This window comes from Pseudopodoces humilis, chromosome 7, assembly GCF_049639895.1.
Source record: "Pseudopodoces humilis isolate 2021_Gansu_Grassland_sample_001 chromosome 7, ASM4963989v1, whole genome shotgun sequence".
NCBI classification, from domain to species: domain Eukaryota; kingdom Metazoa; phylum Chordata; class Aves; order Passeriformes; family Paridae; genus Pseudopodoces; species Pseudopodoces humilis.
The window spans coordinates 15,383,851-15,403,746 of NC_142206.1; the positions used below are offsets into that span (position 1 = coordinate 15,383,851).

The following is a 19,896-nucleotide window of genomic DNA, read 5'->3' on the forward strand; positions in this document are numbered from 1 at the left end:
AAGCTAAGCCAGCTTAGCTTATTTTTTTAGATGACTATTTTTTAACTGACCTTTATTTTTTTTTCAGCAGGGATGAGGGTCTAGGCCTAGCTTACAGCAGTCTTGAAATGCAAACTGCTACTGAGCTGCTCTAAGAGGCTTCTTTTGCAGCTTCAGATTAATTTATTTTAACACGGCTCACAAAAATGGGGCATGAAGTTAAAAAGTCAATATTTGGTTTACCTTACAGTTTCCTTTCCTCCCCTTCAAGATACTTACAAACATTTCCTACCCACTTAAAGAAACCCTACTCTGGACAGTTTGGCTGAACAGGAGACACCAGTAGGAAAGGTTTCAGCAGGAACACATACTCACTGCACGCTGGTTACTGCAGGCTGCTCCAGTGTTGGACTGCTCAGCTCATCTTCCCCCTGCTGCTCTGTGCCAGAAAGATGCTGAGGCACCTGCTTGAGGAGAAGTCATTGAGATATGAAGCCCCAGCAGGACAGATGATTCCAGTCAGTCCTCTAAGCAGAGGCCAGATCTGTCTCTGGTGAGCCCTTGGGGATGGCTGGCTCCAGGCAGCTGCACAGCAAATTTGGATGGCTCATTTTATAACATCTCTCTTCAGTAGGGAAAATGGATTGTCCACTTTTCCTTAGGGTGAGGTGGATTGTAAGGCTTGAAGTAGTAGATCTCAGAGCTTTGTACTTTCTGAAAGGATCAGCTGGACTCAGGTGAGGAATCACTGACCTCACAACTGGCCACCAGCCTCAAAATACTGCAAAATCTGGTGATTCCAATGAATCTGGTTCCAATGGAGTCTTTCAGATGGTTATAGACCAACTGACAAGAAAGGGAAATTATGTTTTGCATGAAGTGTTCGCTGTGCCAGACTGTTATCACCAAGATTAGGTGTCAAACAGAGAATGGAGGTATGGTCTTTGGAAAAACAGGCAGGAATGGACATACTTTCTGTTTAAAACAATGCCCCTAGAAACACACAGACCTGTCTGCTTTCAGCCAGGGGGCTACATGACACACCTTTCTCTCCAGTCATCCCAGCTGATAAAGTTAATCTTCTTTATTTCTCTAGTGAAGAATCAGCAGAAGGCTTACAGTCATGCATTGCAAATAAGGCATATTTACACTGTAGAGTGGGCTAAGAGAGAAAGGAGAAGAAAAGCCATCCACTTTCTTGTGTATATCAAGCGTCTGGATTTTAGAATAACCAAAAGACATGGCACTCTTGTCCTGTATTTTATTAGGAAATTAACAGGCTAATAGATAACCTGAAATTACATAGTGAATCTCATTTTAAAAATATTTAAAATCATAGAATAATTTTGATTTCTATGAAAACATAATGCCCTGATACAATTTTTCTTTATGCCTGTAAATTTCTACAGCCTTAACATTTATGTATTGTACAACAGAGAGGCTGGATAACTGTATCAGAATCTGGAAATACAGAATATTTAATACAGGACTTTCTCTGCAGTCCAAGTGAAAGAGACAAAATGTTGGAAAGAAACTCAGAATGTGAGAGTTCCCTATGAGAAAGTTCCCTGTGATCTCATTCATTATGCATCAGTATTTCAGATTGGTAATATTGGTCACAAGACTGGCAACACTAACTGCTGTGCCAAGGTATGAGGCTTTAGGGCATCCCCCAGGAGAGGGAGACCACTGTGGGCTACAGGCTCTGCAGTGAGGGGAACAGGGTGCACTGGATGTGTAGGATGCTCAAAGTGCAAGAGCTGATAAATGTGTCTACATCTTTCCTTTCCCCAGCAGTTTGAGCCACATTGGACCACCACCACGTTGGACCAAAGAGCTTTTCCTGAGGCTGTCAGCTTTAAAGACTGATATGATTCAGGTGCTAAGTCCCTGCAAGGGTTTAGTAATTTCAGCCTTAGTAATCAAAGCCCAGCTCCTGCTCACGTGGTGTGTGTGAGGACTCACACTGAGCCAACGCTGTTGGTTTCATTGCAGTCATCATGTGGGCAAGTGTGGTTCAGCCTCATGGGTTGTAGCTGAGGCCCTCAAGTCTTTAAATAAAGAGCTGGCACTTGTCAATACCAACTGAATCTTGTAGGGAGATGAGTTTCTCAAGAGATTATTCATGAAAACATTAAAATTGTCATATGTGCTGCGTGGATTAGAGATGCTTTCCTGAACTGAAGCCTCAATTCCTGCACGGATTATGGATGTTCTGTGAGTGGCCAGCTCAAACACTTGACCAGTGAAGTCCAGCCACTTCAGCCTCTTGTATTATTCTTGGTATTTGTAAGCTAAAACCCAGCATATTTAAGAAGTAGAATGCCTTCCTTTTAAAATGCTCAGGACAAGTACATTCAGACCACTGCATTTTCTATTTATATATAGATTCTTTGGCAACAGTCTTCTAGAAACCAGAATGATTTTTTGCTATATAATACCTTATTGTCTCCCCATGAAAAACTGGTATCTTTGAAAATCTATAGCACTTTCCACTATAAATAGTATTGTTCCAGATTAAGGATTAGTTCCTCCCTGAAGAAAAACAGATTTGAAAAATCTGGTCATTATCTGATAACTGTTTATGTAGTAACACTAAAATAAAACAGAAAAAGAAAATCATTCAGTACATGGTTTGTTATTGTCTAGAATGTTAGTGTATGTTTATACAACAAAAACAACATAAGTTATCCTAGTTTGTTTTAAAAACCTTAGTAGTAGAAATAAATTGCTATCTGCAGATTCTTAAACAGAATGCATTTTTTTCCATCTAAGTTCAAGTATTATTAGAATATTATTATTACTATTATTATTATTATTATTATTATTACAGGAGCTCTAAATCCTTGCCATTTTGCTTGTCTTTACATCATTTTGGTCTTTTTGAGAAACGGCAAGTTGTGATCATTTGCTCAGGAACAAAATCAGCGTGGAAGTTCTGGAAGTTTTGCCTGGTGGAAGAAAGCCTGGCAATCCTTTGGCTACTGTGGGTAACTTTGGAAGAGCATGTTGGAGACTAGTGGTGTAGATATAGCAGTTGCATGATTTCTTGGTTGGCTGATGAACTTCATTTTTCCCAGGTTCTCAACACTCAGTCCCGTTCAGAGGAGAAAAGTAGGATCAGCCCAACCCAGACTTGCACCACATCAGGATATGTCGTCTTCGTTCCCTCCCGGTACTGTCAGCTGCTCGTAGGTGGGCAGGGTGTTGTTAGGGAGGAAAAGCTCTGAACTGGCGTTGTTGTTGCCTCTCTGAGGTGATCTGTTGTTGCCCTGATCCCCCTGCTGATGGGAAACCAGATGATGCAGCATGTCCGTGATGAGGTTCAGCTTCTGGTCCATTTGTGTGACCTACAAGGGCAAAGTTGTTCAGTAGCAGCACGCAAGAAAATTGCAACAAACCGGGTGATATACGTGTGACATTACTTAGGATCACAACAACCTCTGTGAAGATACCACAGATCCACAGTTCATCAAACAGATCATCAGATATTTTCATGTTATAGGTCAGGGTTGGATGGGGACAAGCTTGTTAATACTCACTTCTGGTGTGTGCTTTGACACTCATTTTATATCTGAGTGAACATGACAAATGGGATTTTAAAGAGATCTGCTGGAATGGAGAACTAAGTCCCAGAACTGAATTCTGGTTTTTTGGTTTCTTTTTGGGTTTTTTTTTTTTTTGGTTACTATTTTGTCCATTTTTTTTTTTTTTAATTACAAACTTCTAGCATGCTTCTATGCCCTAATAATACCAATATGCTCTAGTAAATAACTACTTGACTTGCAGTGATCTAATCAATTCTTAAGCTGGGACTGAGTGATGCTCTTTGCTCAATTTGTGCTCAATTAACAACAGGCCAGAAAATGTCCATAGGTATTTTTTGCTGCTATGATGAATAGCAGCTGGGAGTCAGTTTTATGCTCTCAAAACGCAGTGGGCACAGCATTCCCTAGGACTGCTATCTGAGTCACATGATCCTCAGCAAGACAGAAGCTAAGGATTCCAAGATTATTAATCTTATTAATTAATTATAAGAAATAAAAATTAATTTCTTGACTGGGGCACACCAGGGGTTCAGCCTGTATCCATAATGCTCATTTTCTTCTCTAGATAGAGGCTCCTTAAATTATTTAATTTCTCTTTTTCTCCCCTTTTTTCTGCTCTTTCTTCTAATGTTTAGGAGAAAATGCTGATACCTAAGAGAGGTTATGTTATGGATGTATTTTGGCATATATTTGTGGTACTCAGAGGAAAACAGAATAAGGTGTTTCTAGGAGCACCACAGATCCAGCGTCTGGTTTCTTGCATCTCCCAGTCAAGAAGTACCCAATATCACCCCTTTTATCTGGCATTGGGAGCATCCTCTCTGCCCTGAATCCTAAGTACTGAGCAAGATATTCCAAGGGGAAGATGGGCACTTCCAGCTTCAAAGTCCTGACCACTCTCTGACCCTTGGCATGGTAAAAGCATTGAAATTAGGCAGTAACACTCTGCCTTATGGCTTTCTACTCCCTTCTTCAAGCATAATAAGAAAGCCTCAATTTTGTCATTAAAGTCTCTGACCCATTGATCCAGAGGGATTCTAAAACACTGAGTAAATTCTAGGCAAAAATGTAATACTTTTTAGAAAGGGAAAAGAAAGCAAGTAGAAAAAAACAAACAAAAAAAAAGTGTTAGGAATAAATTGTTGCCTAAAATATCTGCTAGAAAGTAGTGAAAGGCACATAAAACTGCCAGAGAGAGCATGAGTGGGAGCAATTTATATGTGCCTGGCTGTCATCCAAGTATCACACAGGATAGTAAAAGACAGTAAGGCTGAGCAGAACATCAACAAACCTGGAGGATTTCAGCAGAGACTAAAATGTTTTTCCACCATAGAGAAAATGCTGGGTTTTTTCAAACACTTTGTACAACTGGTAGGGAAGCAGATACAGTGATTTAAAAATATGAGGTGCCAGAGATTTATACTTTGCAGCTGGTTTTGAAAACATTAGGCAAAGCACCCTAGATGGTACATGAAACACTAGTAATTCTGGATGGAAATGGCTGTTGAAAGATGAGATTCTGTGAAATGAGGAAGCTGAAGAACAGATAAGTTCAATATTTCTAGAAGAAAATGCAGATGGAAAACTGAGCAGATCATCAGGTTCTCATTTCATCACTATTTATTCCTTCCTTTAAAAAAAGACACATTTTGCCAAAATGGTGCCCATTACAGATGGCAAACTTGTGATGATCCAAGTGTCACAGTACAAATCAGTGGTAGTGAAACCTACAAAAATACTTAATTCCTGCATCCCCCACTGCTCAGGTATTGTTTGTTTTCTGAGACAACTGTGCTGGAAGGACTGCAGTGAAAACCTCCAGACAAACAGCTATCTTCAGAATCCAAAAGACAACTTTTCCTTCTGCAAAAATGTCTTTTCGCTATATGTTTCTTAAGTTGTGATTCCAGGCAGGGATTACCAGAGGAAACACAGACTGGAGATATATCTGGAAAACATGCATTCATGAAAATCTTGCAGTGATGAACTATTGAACATGACAGTAGGTTGGACTGAGATCTGGATAGTCCTTCAACAGCTGTGCATCTTGGTGATGAAGTACTGGGGAGAAGTGAGAAGTGAATATTCTTGCTGGGAAATAAATTCCCAGAGATAATTGTCTAATTTTTTCTAGGCAACAAGGTCTGGCTGCTGCAGCTGTGATGTGCAGGAGGGCCACAGAAGCAGAGGCAGGAGCTAATTGTTATTGATCTGAGCCTTATGAGATTAAAAGTAAAGACCTTCGTCTCCCATGTTCCTGCTTTTTGGGGCAGAGCTCTAAAGCCTTTTGTGGAGGGAGGTCCAGAAGGCTGGTTGTGTTTAGCTGTTGTTTAATCAGTTTTGCTTTCCATTTCCCAGGGGGTTCTGTGCCCATGAAGGGCTTGCTCCAAGACACACTGAACTGAGTGGTAGATTTTGGCAAGCACAGACTCCCAGTGGCTTCAGTAGGCTCTGTACCAATCTTGGACTGAATCAATCCCAAATAATAACGTGTTCTTTGGATATTACAAGAGAACGGGCAGTCTGGATTTCTGTACATGAATATTCTGCTTCTTGGGGCTCTATCAGGAAAGATGACATTGGCAAATGAGGCAGAAGTGGGATGAGGGGCCCCTATTCTTGATTCTGCCAAAGGAGTATCTGCTTAAAGTATGAGATATTTTAAAAGGAGAAGTAAAAGCCACCAGAAGGCAACTTCTACTGTCATCACAGGCCTCTGATATACCAGAAAAAGAGGCTTGCTCGTGAACAGCCTGGCTTATTATTGTGCCCAATCTGCCTGTCATCATCCAAACACACATCCTGAAATACATCATTCACTTGCTTGCTGCAGAGATAATTATACCCACTAGAAAAATGTCATTGTGTGCAATATCCTTTTTATTAAGCCAGCCTTACACAGTTAGCATGGAGAAATGTATCATCTCCCCTGAATCATACTTTCAAACACATTTACTTGATTAGAAATTAGCTCTGATGCCAGAACGAATAAAAGTAAAGCAAACAGAAAAACTGCTGATGTTGCTCTAATCTTAACCGCTTTGAACAACTCTGATCTCTCTACTTAAAAAAAGCAAACATTTTTAATTACATAGAAAAATAACTCAGACTGATTTGTTTCCTTTAGGAAAAACTAAGTAAGCTCTTTGTAGCTGATTTATGTTTCATTAGAAGCATGATGTTTGGATGATCAGATTCTTTATATGCAAATAATTTCCTTTGTATTTCACAGTTGTTGGGAAGAGGAAGCAGTGTTTGAAAGTTCAGAAATTACACACCACAGTTATTCCTAAGTCTTACTGAAATATTGTATGAATACAAAATTTTTCCATCCTCTGAGTTAAGTTTAAAAAAAATAAAAATCCAAGGATCATAGACTGAGCACAGATGGAGAGAAGATTTAAACAAGTGTTGAATCTATCTCTTCGAAAGGAATAAAATCCCATCCATGCAGTGCACTGAGAAAAAAACCAACCCATAACCAAACAGTTCTTCATGAAGGCTGAAAGTTTAGCACACAAATAAATCTTAAATGCACATCATGAGGAAAATTGTAACATGCTGTTATAATAGTCTCTATCTTTCCTGTAGGCTCCCTTCAGGTACTGGAAGGCCACAAGTAGGTCACTCCAAAGCCTTCTCTTTTCCAGGCTGAACAATCCCAATTCTCATAGCCTTAGTGACATGAGTTTATAAAGGTAATAATATTTGTAGAGGGATCAAAAGCATTCCAGGAGGTGCTACTGAACAAAACAGAGACTGTTCTTACTGAAAGAACAAAATAATTTTCAATTAAAATAGTCTATTATTTTTATCTATTAAAATTCCACAAATCTTCACACTGTATTAACTTGCAACACTTCGTAATTTTAAGCTTTCATAAAAAGTTCATGGTATGATCTGGAACATAATATGCAACAATGAATTTATTTCCTTGCTTTTAAAAACAAAACAAACAAACCAAACCAAAACACAGAAGCCTGGCTGGCTCCAGGGACAACTCCAGGGACAGAACAGTTTCTTTTAAGCTCCCCTGAAATGGAGAACTAAAGGGTAGCACTTTGGAGACCTACTCCCAAAACTAATTACAGGAATTTACCAGGAAAAGGCAATGACAGACACAATTACAGAGCTGAGTGGAAGAGTATTTCAGCCACAGGAAGCTGAAGGACAAAATTTTGAGTTTGACATAATTTCAACCACAAAGACCACAAATTATTAATAGGTTATTCCAAGCATTGCTCCTTGATCTGGAGACATAAAGGTTGATTAATGCTGTTGATTAAAGCTGCGTCATCTGCCCTCCATTCTCATCCTCAGGAATTTTAAAAGCAAATATTAAGGGTAAAAATCATAGTCCCTTTGAACAGAATGGTGTTTTATAACTACCTATGTTCTTAACATGGCTGACTGATTAAACAGATTTTTTGTCCATAAAGAAGAGGATTTTTACCAGATCACTGCTCCCTCAGGGGCTTCAGGGGTGCTGTCCTTGTTCTCAGTAAAGAAAGCCAAGCATGAAACTGCTGAAGGAGAAGAGGGAAGCCAGGATGCAAACAACAGTTGGCTGAATGAAAATGTGATAAAGGAAGATTTCAGCTGCTTTTACAACATTAAACTTCCAAGTCAGCTACGCTGACTGAAGTAGCAGTCATTCCTGTGGATGCAGCTTTTTGTCTCAAAGTGAACTAATTCTTTAAGGCACTATTTCAAAATAACCAAAGAGGACTGGGGAGACCTTCATGTATTTATCACTTCTGGTGGCCTGTTACTGAGGAGGACCCTATTGCTCTGTAGTGTAGCAAAAGATGATGCTTTCTTTGAACATCTCTCCATGTTGTATCAAATCTCTAAAGTGTTTTCTGCTCAGTGCCACACTCAGTAATAAGCTAGCTTTATCTTTATCCTTCATAAAAACAAACAAAAAAGTCCTTTCTGCTAACAAAATAATCACCAGGCCCACCAGTGACTCATCTGGAGAAAAGATGAAAGGCAAACAAATATTCCAGAATTTGTGATACCTGTTAATGGCAATGTTATGAAGGAATGTATCAGTATCCAGTGGTACTTAACAACAGTGAGTCTGTTCTGGAAGAAAACATGTGGTTATAAATCACGTTTGTCTTCGATGGGATTCTTCCTATTTAAGTTCTTCACAATATTTGAGGAAGCTTCAGAGAGAAGCTCCCCTGTCTCCTCTTCTTGCTGAGTCCTCTCACATGTTGATATCTCAGCAAGTTAATGCCTTATCCTGGAGGGCTCTGAGGACAGGAACAGGTACGATGTTAGGAGTGGCTTTCTAGAGGAGCTCAAGGATAGGTATGGGAATCTTCCCAGAGAATTTATTTTAAAGATTTCTCCATAATAGTGTCAGGAGAGACCAATGGTTTCAGGATTATTAAGGAACGCTTCTTTCTTCAGGTGCATGATTCTTCAAAAATCATGGAATGTGCCTCCCTTCCATTTGCAATACCCAAGATCCCAGATTTTTGCAAAAGCACCTATCAGAACTGGCTTTGATGAGTTTATTTTGTTGCCTGAGATGAGGCAGCAGTTTTGTTGGAGGTTATATTCCTGCCAGTGAGGTGTTTAAAGGAGAATGTAATTTGCATGGAGGAAGACTTGCTCTCCAGACTATCTGCAGATTTTCTTGAGAGTTGGCCAAAGAAGAAAGTATGTGTGTGGTGTCTGGGGAAAGGATAGAAGAAATGGAACCAGTGAAAAGCCACTCTACTGTAAGATTGATCATTGCTCGAAAAACAGGAGGGCTGAGCTTCTGAGGAACAAAATTGACAGGTTTTGAGGGTTACATGGATAACTCTCTTTCTAGTCAATGAAAACATTATCTATGAATACTGCAACCACTGTCTTAACTGGCAAATAAAATGGATAATTTTCAGACAAGAAGCATCTTTGGAAAGAAAGGCACTTGCTGCACCCTGAGTTCTAAAACCAGCTCTCTTGCATAAAGCTATCAGTGACAATCTCTGCTTTGGATACTAAAAATTGTTCTGTTTTTTCAATAAACTGAGACTGTTGCTGTTCTCATCTTGCTGTGTATTTTTATAGGAAAATATTTATCTTACACTTCTCAAAAGCATAAAAAATCCACTTATTTTTTTGTAGTAAGAGCCTTGAACAGCTGCTGAGAATTCAGCATTGATCAGGGTGCGCTGCTTGTGCATCCAACAGAGGGTGATGACCCTGGGGAGAAAATTCTGAGCTGTTGAGTCAGGATCAGAGCTCAGCAACAACCAGGATTTATAAACCAGTTGCTGGCTCTGATTCTCCAGAAGTTATCTTGATATCAGTGAACTATTACAAAGGGCTTGACTTCTACAGTGAGTTCCTAATGCACTGTAAAGAAACTCAGTTTTGACACAACGTTTTTTAAAAATTGTTTTGGGAATTAAAACGAACTGGCAACACCAGCATGTAGCCATTTGGTTACTGACTGTAACACTTGTGGCACTTTAAAGTAATTTTTGTTTGTTTGGAGAATTTTGTTCTGGTTGTGCAGTGTAAGATCTAGGGCAGCAAATGCTCAAGCTATAGGAAATGGGAGAAATTACACGGCTGATTTATGCATCTGTTCTTTCCATTAGGATTGGGAAAGCAATTTTGATTAGCAAGTACCTAAACTTCAGAGAATTATTTTTCTTTTCCAAATGTTCTTTTTCTCAAAGAAAAGTATGTTTTTCTAAAAGCTTCCTCAAAGTTTCTGGAAATATGACATCTCTGGTTAACTATTCACTCAGTTCCGTTTCTTTCATTATTCTTAGAAGAGTGTAGGTTACAACTATAATGTTATTTTTCAGATTAGGTGTCTTCCCTGAATTACATTTGAAATCAATGGTAGTAAGAGACACACTCTGATGGGTCAAAAACTAAAAAACTGATATGAAAAAGCCACTTCAGTAATATGTGATGAAATAAATACTACAAAATACAGCAGACCAAATACCAGAATAGCAGCATGTTATCAAAACTCTCTTCTATGATGCTGCCACTTTTCCCTACAAGCAGCATCAACAGATATTGTGCTTATGTAAGAGATCAATTCCTTTAAGATCTTAAAAATTTTGAGGAATAAGTAGAAATCAAAAATTACAAACAAGTCGGTTTGGTTTGTTACAGGTCACCTTCATAAGATTATTTGTTGATAACTTGCTGCTTGACTAACAAAAAGCAAGGTAAGATAAATACAAACCACTCATTCCAACAAACAGGTTGGTAGGATGCTGGCAGTTGGGAGAATTAATTACAGGAGAGCAAAATACATTTGGTCATGGACTGTTAGGGAGTATAAGACCTCAAAAGGTGGAAAGATTTTGGAACAGAACTTCTTTTAAGAATATTTTTTTTTTCTGGGTTCAAACTGGAAGTGGGGAAATTCTGGCTAAGTGTAAGAAAGAAATTCTTTGCTGTGAGGCTGGTGAGGCACTGGAACAAGCTGCACAGAGAAGTTATGGATGCCCCATCCCTGGAAGTGTTTGAGGCTAGGCTGGATAGGGATCTGAGCAGCCTGGTCTAGTGGAAGGTGTCCCCATGGCGGGGGTTGGAACTGGATGACCTTTAAGGTCCCTTCCAACCCAGACAATCATTCTGTGATGATTCTGTGATTCTTTTAGAAGTGGAGTGGATTCAGAAAGGCTCGAGGGTAAAAATGTTGGGAAGGGGTGACTTAAATGCTAGTAAGTCAAGACAGAAATGAGGACCATGATGGGTGTGGCTGCAGGAGACAGTCAGAAACAGCTGCCACTGAAGAGGAGAGAGCAGAGAAGTGTGGTCTTGGTTCAGTGCTTTGTCACCCCTTATTAACAACCTGTAAAAATATTTGGCTTCTTTAAAGCACCCAAACTGTTGGAAATCAGCTTTTCCTGAGAGCCTTTCTTTAGTTCTAGATGTAGCCTTGGGCCATGAGGCCTATCTTCTGGCTCACCACTCCCCAGGCTCCCGGGCCACTCCTGCTGGCTTCCCAGTGCTCAGTCCATGCCCAGATGTGTGCAACGCTCACAGATCTATCTGGCATCCAGAAGCCTATAGCCAAGCAATTAAAATTTGTGGTTGACTCTTGTTTTAGATAAATCAGACGAGACTTAAAACACATGGAAATTTTCAAGTTAGAACAGCATCCAAAATCTACAGTCTTTGGCCCAGCACTGCCTCAGGATAGAACATTTTTTTTCCTCTAAAATATTACAAAGGACAGCTATTTATTTTTTTTAACCCTTTCCTCTAAATTAACAGTGTATCAGGAGATAAAAAAGTGAGTTTGGAATATTTTTCCCCCCTTTCATGAAGCCAGGAAAGTGAAGGTGAGGGTCTTGTCTCTAAATATAACTTTTGTCAGAAACTGCCAGAGATGATCAAATCCCCCTATCCTATTATCTGAGCACTCTGATATTTTCAAGAATTAGCTGATCTCCATTAACTATAGCCCCACCTTCAGGAAACACTATCTCCTTGACCAGACACAACTCTTCTCCCTCTGTGTTTAAAAATAAGACACGAGCTGGCAAGAAGGGAGAGATTCTTTCTTTGCAAGTGAATCAATATTACCAGAAGTATTAGAAGTTAATGCATCTGCAAAAATCGCTGGATATCCATCCAGCACCATAATCATAAACAGCTTCCCAAATTATGCTTAAATTGAAATCCAGCCTTATGGAGTATGGGAAACAGGCTTGAGATAACAAGAAATATAGTGGAAATATCGATCAAAGAAACTAGGAAAAAAGCCCCTTCTCTCTGTGTAATAGTTTGAATAGAGTTGTAGAATAAATGATGGTCATCTGCAGGGCCAGGAGCTGGACTTTGATGAGAGTTGTGGATCCCTTCCCACTCGGGAAGTTCTATGATTCCATGTTTAGGCCATCTACAGCACTGTGCAAACCTTGGTGCACCTAAGCACAGCAGGTAAGTCCTGTTATTCCCAGCACAACGTGGGGAAAACTGAGGCAGCATCCTCCCACCTTCAAAGACAATAAACATTCATAACATCAGCTTGGATGAGTGGCTCTAACAAAACCTTAAAAATACTCTCCCTGTCCTGGGCACATCTTCCAGTCTCAAGGAAAACTTCACAGCACTTTTCTGTTCTTTTATTACTGAGACAGGAGGCTTGAAAACAGGTTGCTTTCTCATTCTCAATCACATTCTTATTTAGCAAAATATTTCTCCGTGGGGTCCTCATGGTTGAGCACCCCAATACCTATCTGCAGAGGAAAGAAAGGCTCTGTTCAGCTAACAGGCACTTGTATTTCAGATGCTTCAGTTCCACAGATGTGAAGAAAACTCCCTGTGGTTCTTGCCTCTGGAGGACCCTTTCTGCTGGCTTAACTGCAGCAGTACAGCCTCTGACTATCACTCCATATTTTCGTTGTCAGAAGTTTGGCTGTCAGACAAAAGCTTTCCCCTAGCTGTAGATTCTCGTTCCCGGTGCGGAACAGTGGCATATTTACAGCACTTTAGGGTTAAAAAGTGAAGAGTACAAGACCCAACTGGCATAAAAATGTGTCCAAAACTCTTCACCCCCAACAAAATAAACCCCAAATCAACCCAACCCCCACTGTCCCCCTCCCCCCATTAAAGAAAACAAAAGTGACTAATCTTGACCTATCTCCAAAGGGGAATGTTTTGCTTCTTGAATCCTTGGCTCTGGCTCTTGTATGATACTGGGACTATGACTAATAACCTCTTGCCAGAGCACTGCTGAAAATTTCACCGTTGAGTAGCTGTTCTCATGCTGGACCATCATAGTATGCACTAAAGTTGCCAAGATTTTATTTAAATAAAAACAAAGAATAAGATATACACTCATAATCCCCAGTGTTAGAAACATATTTTTCAGCTTTAACTGTAAGGTTTTGCCTGACAATTTTTCCTCCTTCCTCCAAACTGTTATTTTTCAGATGCCTGCTACGAAATGGTTCCCTTTTTCCTTTCTTTCCCTCAAACGCTTTTTCTAATTCAAAACAGATTTGAGAATGCTGCTCTTTTTAAAGCAAATCTGCCATGTATCATGTCGTGTTAGGTCAGCACTGCTTATGTTATGTTTTGCACTTCATCCCAATGAGGCATCCATGCTGCTTTTCAAAGGGAATAAAGCCAGACTAGGTGCAGTGGCTTTTATGCCTGGAATAGATCCACAGGTTATGGATCTAATCTCATGGCATGGCACTGGGGAGGACACCACTATCTGCCTTTTTGCTTAAAGTTAAAAAGCAAAGATAACTTCAACTGTTATCTCAAAAAAAAAGTGGATTTTTTTGCCAGCTCCTTTTCCAGCATCCGTAATCTATTAATTATTTATAATTTGATAGTTTATGGGCAAAAAAAGGGCATAAACCCTTTAGTACCTAAAATGAGCTTAAAAATGCATAACCATATGATGACTTCTGCAGCAATCAAACATGGAAAGGTAAAAAGAGTGGGGGAGAGAAAGGGAGAGAAGCAATTACAACAAAGTGAGTTTTGAGTGAGTTTTCCCTGAGGGCTGCTGGTAATTAAACTAACGGCAACATGAATCTCTGTTTGATGTGGTCATGAACCTGTTTTCAAAAGAAAAAAACTTTTAAAAGATTCTTTCAAGAGAAATTTTTAGAGAACAAGCTCAGCATGAATAATTAGACAAGAAATACTTTGATAAATATTATTATGGAGAAGTCATTTATGGGCCATGGCATCTGAAGATTAGAAATCCTGGTGATAAATAAGGTGCTAAGTTTGCACCCATTTTGAGCACTCAAAACCAGGGCTGTGCTCCTGTTTGCTTGAGCCTGCTCCTCAGAAAGGAGGCAGCTTCTTGTTTTGCCATTGCATTAAGTTTTCCAAAGACACAGATGCAAGACAGAAAATTTCAGCAGGAAAGCTCAGTGGAACGAAAGAAAACCACACACAATTCCAAAGGCACTTTTCATTCCCAGGGGCTGCAGAGATCAGAGGTGAAATTCAGTGGTGATAAAAAGTCTGTGAGCCCACTCTACTCCCTCAGCCTTTAGCCATCATTCAATTCTGCTGAAATCATATCCCTGGAAATATCTCCTTCAGAATCCTCTAAAAGTAAAACCACTTGCATTTTGTAGAAATTTAAGCATCCAGCAAAACACCACTGAAATCCAGAGGAGATGCAGGTGCTCTGCACCCTCTAAAATCAATGGGGATCCCAAAAGCACATTTAATTTGTTTACTGAGCACTTCAAAAAGTGGAGGCAGATACAATCAATCACAACTCAGCAAATAACCAACGAGTGAACTAGAATGTAATATATTTATCAGTGGAAACCCATGTTTACAAGGAAAAGAAACTGCTTGTTGGCTGTCATGGTGTTATTCATAAAGGCAAACTAGGAGATCATATGGATACCAGGAGCAAAACTACAACAAAGACAACCAACTGCTAATGAAGAAGGGTTTTCAGTCAAATTTCATGGGTCATACAAAGTCATTACCATGCCTGCAGGAGTTCAACAGCTCTGCCAGTTGAATTCAGAGGGAATTAAGTGATTATTTTGTTACACATTTTGTAGTTTTAGACATTTTTGCTTAAAGTTTCAAATTCTGAAGCCAACCAGCTATGCAAGAATATTGGCTTCAATTTCCAGAGTTACCTTCTGACCAACTTTCTTGCAGAGGAAACCCTGAAAACAGACCTTCTGTATACACCAAGGTCTCAAAAACTAGATTTTAAAGACTTATATCTGTTTCCTATTTTGCCTACTGCTTAAATACAACCTTATGGTGTTAAGCCAATTTTCCAACACTTTGGAGGCTTCATACATTTTGAAAACCAAGAGACAGATAATTTGGCTACTATTCGTAACAAGTTCTGCATGGATTAACTTTCCCAATTACTAACATTGCAGGTTTCCCTCTGGTTTTGAGTCAGTTAAAATACCAAGGCTCTTTTCCATAACATTTTAAGCTATAATGCCTTCAAAAGTAAGCAAATGTTTCTGATAAAATAACATGCTTGAAAAATTAAATGGATGACAAAGATAACAAAAAATCCTCAGTGCATTTCTTTGTCAGTAACTTCTTTTAGCAGTACAGCCAAGCTGGGCATTTGTTTGGACTGGTAAACCATGACTCAAAAGCGGATCTCGTAGCAGCATAAGCAACTGCTCCGTGGTGGAAGCAAAAGGATAAAAGGCTCACAGTCTTTCCTAGCTGATTAATCATTATGACAGGCTTGAAGACTAAATGATCTGCCCAGCTCCAGATGTTAGATGTGCATCCACCTTTTATTCTTCTGGTTCTTAGGCAGTAGCCTGAATTGCTCATTCTGAAGATAACGATGACCATTTTCCATTCAAAACTAAAAAGGGCTTAGGGCTTTGTAATATTATATTATGACAGAGGAGGCTACTACACAAGATCACACAGCACATACAGTCTAGACATGATGAAATGCTGGGAGACTCTTCAGGCAGGGGTGGTGACAGTATTGAACATAAGGCTTTGTGACGTTTCCCTTCTCAGTTTCCACCTCCAACCAGGACTGTTATCAATTGCACAAAGGCAGAGCATGAACACGTGGCTGGCTCTCTCCCATGCAGCCCCTGCCATCGAGGGCTGCACTAACCCCTGCTAATCAATAACAAAAAGTAGCTTCTCAGTGATGGGAGGCAGCATCTGTTTCACAGCACAGGGTAACACGCCTCAGCGTTTACAGATAGGAACAAAAAGCAGCGATACAACGAAAGCAGGGGAAAGCATCACGGTGGCAGAAGTACTGAATCCTGTCTGAGACAGCCAAAGAGCTCTACAGGACCTTCAGTAGCTTCAAGTCATGAGAGACACCCCTTTAATTGTCACATAAAGGCTGGTCCTCAACAGAGGGACCAAGTTCATCTTGGGCTCCTGCCAGGGAGACTTCATTGACAGTGGCATGCCAGGAAGGGAGCGCCAGAGAATCAGCACCCTGAGTCTGAAGCAAGCTGCAGCCTGCTCCTCCTGGAGATTGATCACTGATGTTCACAGGAGCCAGACCGTGCTTTACTTGGAAGATCTGGGTATCACCACACAAACTGGTTTAGCTGCAGACATTTACTATTTTCTCCTTACGTATTTTCCTTGAATGACTGACAGAGGTTACTCTGGATTAATTTGTTTTCTTTTTTCTGCTAATCTTTTTTGTTAAGTAATATTTTTGCCCCAGTCCAATAGAGAGAGTAATCAGCTACTCAGGAGAAATTCATTCAGCCCTAATCATGCAACCTTTGAAAAAAAGTTGTCACACAGTACCTACTAAGGACTTCACAGATTAAAATGCTTACATTATTCAAAATTAATACAGATTTTTTTCATCCATTTTCATGGATGGCTTTATGTGATTTGACTAATAGCTTTAGCTCTGACACATCTGCTCTGAAATGTGAAAGGGCTTCTTTGAGACTTCAGTCTCAAACATCACAGTTCCTTTAGGATGTAAGATGCTTCTGCTCACAGCACCTGAACTGTTGATTTATATTTTCATGGAATCATAGAATGTCCTGGGTTGGAAAGGACCCTAAATATCATCTTACTGTTCCAACACCCCTGCCCCAGGCAGGGACACCATCCACTAGACCAGGTTGCTCAGAAGAACCCCAGCCAGCCTGGACTTGAAAAATACCAGAGCCATCAAGAAATAAACTTTTCAAGTTATATCTAAGTTTTAAGATAAATCCAGAACAGCAGTGGGAATAACAAAAATTATAAACATGACCGAGTGCTTCTGTTTTCATTTTTGACTTCCAAGCATCAAAATATTTATCATACCCAGTACTCGTGGCTGAGGAAATGCAAACAACATAAAGTGAAATTACTTGCCTCAGGTTCTGCAGAAAACAATGCCTGAGCCAGGAACAGCACCCACACTACCTGAAATCCCCACAATAACCACACCAGAGCATCTTTCTAGAAGGGACATGGACTGTCATGATGACACAAGTGTCTGACTCTGCCTTTTAAAAGCTGATTTTCAGAGAGGACAGAGGAGCTCTAGTTGCACTTACTCCTCTCTGGCTCAGGGAGTACTCACAGTGCACATGCACAAGTAGGAGACCGTGTGTGACCAGCCCTGATATGCATTATTTATACAACAATTCTACTGACTTAAAAACTAATAAATCCACAGCCTGCAGATGATGTGCAGACACACAGACACATCATCACAAATATAACTTTATCTTGGTTCTTTGTGTTTTTTCCCCCTGCTGCTGCACAACAGAGCATCTATTACAATAGCAAAACAAGCCTCTGGCTAGAGCGTAAGCTTGCTTAAATCACAGCGTTTCTCCAGTGCAACTGACACGTAGAAATAAGAGCCATTTTCCAGGGCACCATTTCTACAGGAATATTTCACACAGAGGAAACGCTGTCAAGCTTGTTTGCAAAGCATTGCTGCAAAATGCTCCACACTTCCCTTACTCTCTGAGTGCCCTCGACTCCTGGTGAGCTTTTCACTGAGGAAGATCCATGTATTTGGATAGAAGTGAAACACATAGTCTGTAACTTCGCACAATACAAGTGAAAGCACAATACAAGAGGTCAAAATGAGGTTTCTCTACTTATGTATTGTAATTATGGTCTGTTTATAACTCTACAGTTAATTTAGGGCTTGTATGTCCTTGCTGGACAAAGCAGCTTGCCCTGTGTGGAAAATGACATTAACTCAATCTTTGCAGACTGTCCCTGAGCCTATCAATGCTTTTGTTAGTACAGTGAACACCTGTACTAATTACGCACTTCACTCACTCGGGGGTCACTGCTCATGGCAAAGGTTTTAAATCAGCCACCCCAGGAGACAGACATCATTATATTTCTGGAGCAGTCATTCCAGTGCTGCAAAAGTAGGCAGCCCTGGAAACAGATTCACACTCTGAAGTCTCTAAAGGTGAAAGACTGGGATACCCCATTGCTGGACATATAATATTGAAATGAATAGAAGAAATTAAGACAGTAATCAGAAACTGCTATTGAAATCTCAAGTTTAGCACTATTTTTAGTGATTCTGTGATTCTTCTGACTTTCATCTTAATAACGCTTTTTCCCATCTCTCATTGTATACCAATACCTGACCCAGCAAAACTTGTAAGCATGTGAGAAATGTCAAATAATTTAATTTTACTCATTTTGTGATTTGCATGTGCTATTTATGCACCTACAGTTATGCTGGAACTCAAAGGCCAAGGTCAGCATTCATTTCTTTCACTGATGTAGTTCCCCATGAAGTCATGTTCAGTTCTTCCCAGAGAGTCCCTGTTCACAATGATGCTAATCAGCACTGGTACTTCCCCTAGCTCAATATGCAAAACTCGCAGAATCAATGGCATATTATGTGGAAACCAGCATCTAAGTGGCTGTAGGGGGCAGAGATATCTGCATTTCACATTACTCTTTTCCTAATCGCTGCATGTAAAAGCTTTCAGCGGGTTTGTCACTGGGAAATCACAGAGCAGAGGGTTACTTGAGATAGGTGCTGCCTCCAATTAAACACACCCCAAGGTGTCATGCTGCCCTGAGTACACAAACAACAGCATCTACCAAAGGCAAGGAGCACTGAGGGCGTGGGCAGAGCTCTCCATCCTTTTGCAGATTTTTGCAGCTGCTCTACGCCCCAGTGCCATATACGGGGTAAATAAAAGGGAAGCAGAGGCAGGATTTGTTCAGAAATAGCAAAGAACAGGAGCCAGGGCAGAAAAATAATGGAGCCAGGGCAGAGAAGAGATCCTTGAAGTATCTGGCATTTTCACAACTGCCTCCTATGTGAATGCTAAAAAGGTTTTCAAGGATGCAAATGACCAAATACACAAATTCTTCCTAAGGTGCCTAGGAATTCTAATATTCAAGCTAAAGTCAATGAATCAATGATATTTTCTATCAAATTATCTCCAAACTCTTTAATCTGTACTTCGTCTTAACAAGAACACAGCATAAATTTTCATGGACATGTAGATGCAAATTTTTTCCACCATTTGTGCGACCCTTTTCAGCCAGATTCATTAGGCAACGTTAGAAAAACAATAATGCCTTGAGCTCTGTGTACTGCATGAGCCTCTCTCTCTCCCTCCGCTGACTCAGGAATGGGACATGTTTTGCAACAATGTCGCCTAAATATACAATAGTCCCAGTTCACTCCTCTTTCATTCCAGAGTAAATGAGGAGTAAACTTATTGATGTCAATGGGATTAAGGTAATATAAATGCCCTGAAAAGATGGATCACAGTTAGCACTCAGAAGAGCACACTCCAAAGGTTTGTCCACTTGCACGCAACATATCCCCTACAGTAATAGAATCTAGTAAATGACACATGTCACTGCAAAGAACTCCTGTGACTAAATGGTGCATTGTGCAAAGCAGACCTTTCTTCAGTGCACAGAG

At 40.1% G+C, this 19,896-nt stretch overlaps 1 protein-coding gene across 4 annotated transcripts in view; it reads right to left on the bottom strand.

Annotated features, from left to right (window-relative positions):
• Positions 1 to 1,243: 1,243 nt before the first annotated feature.
• The window catches only part of KCNQ1 (potassium voltage-gated channel subfamily Q member 1), a 331,796-nt gene continuing 313,143 nt past the window's right edge, over positions 1,244 to 19,896 (bottom strand). For all 4 annotated transcript variants that reach the window (XM_088058080.1, XM_005522331.3, XM_088058081.1 and 1 more), the window contains one exon: positions 1,244 to 3,329. In XM_088058080.1, coding sequence (XP_087914206.1) covers positions 3,126 to 3,329 — 204 coding nt within the window. In that variant the 3' untranslated portion in view covers positions 1,244 to 3,125. The remainder of the gene's footprint in view (positions 3,330 to 19,896) is intronic.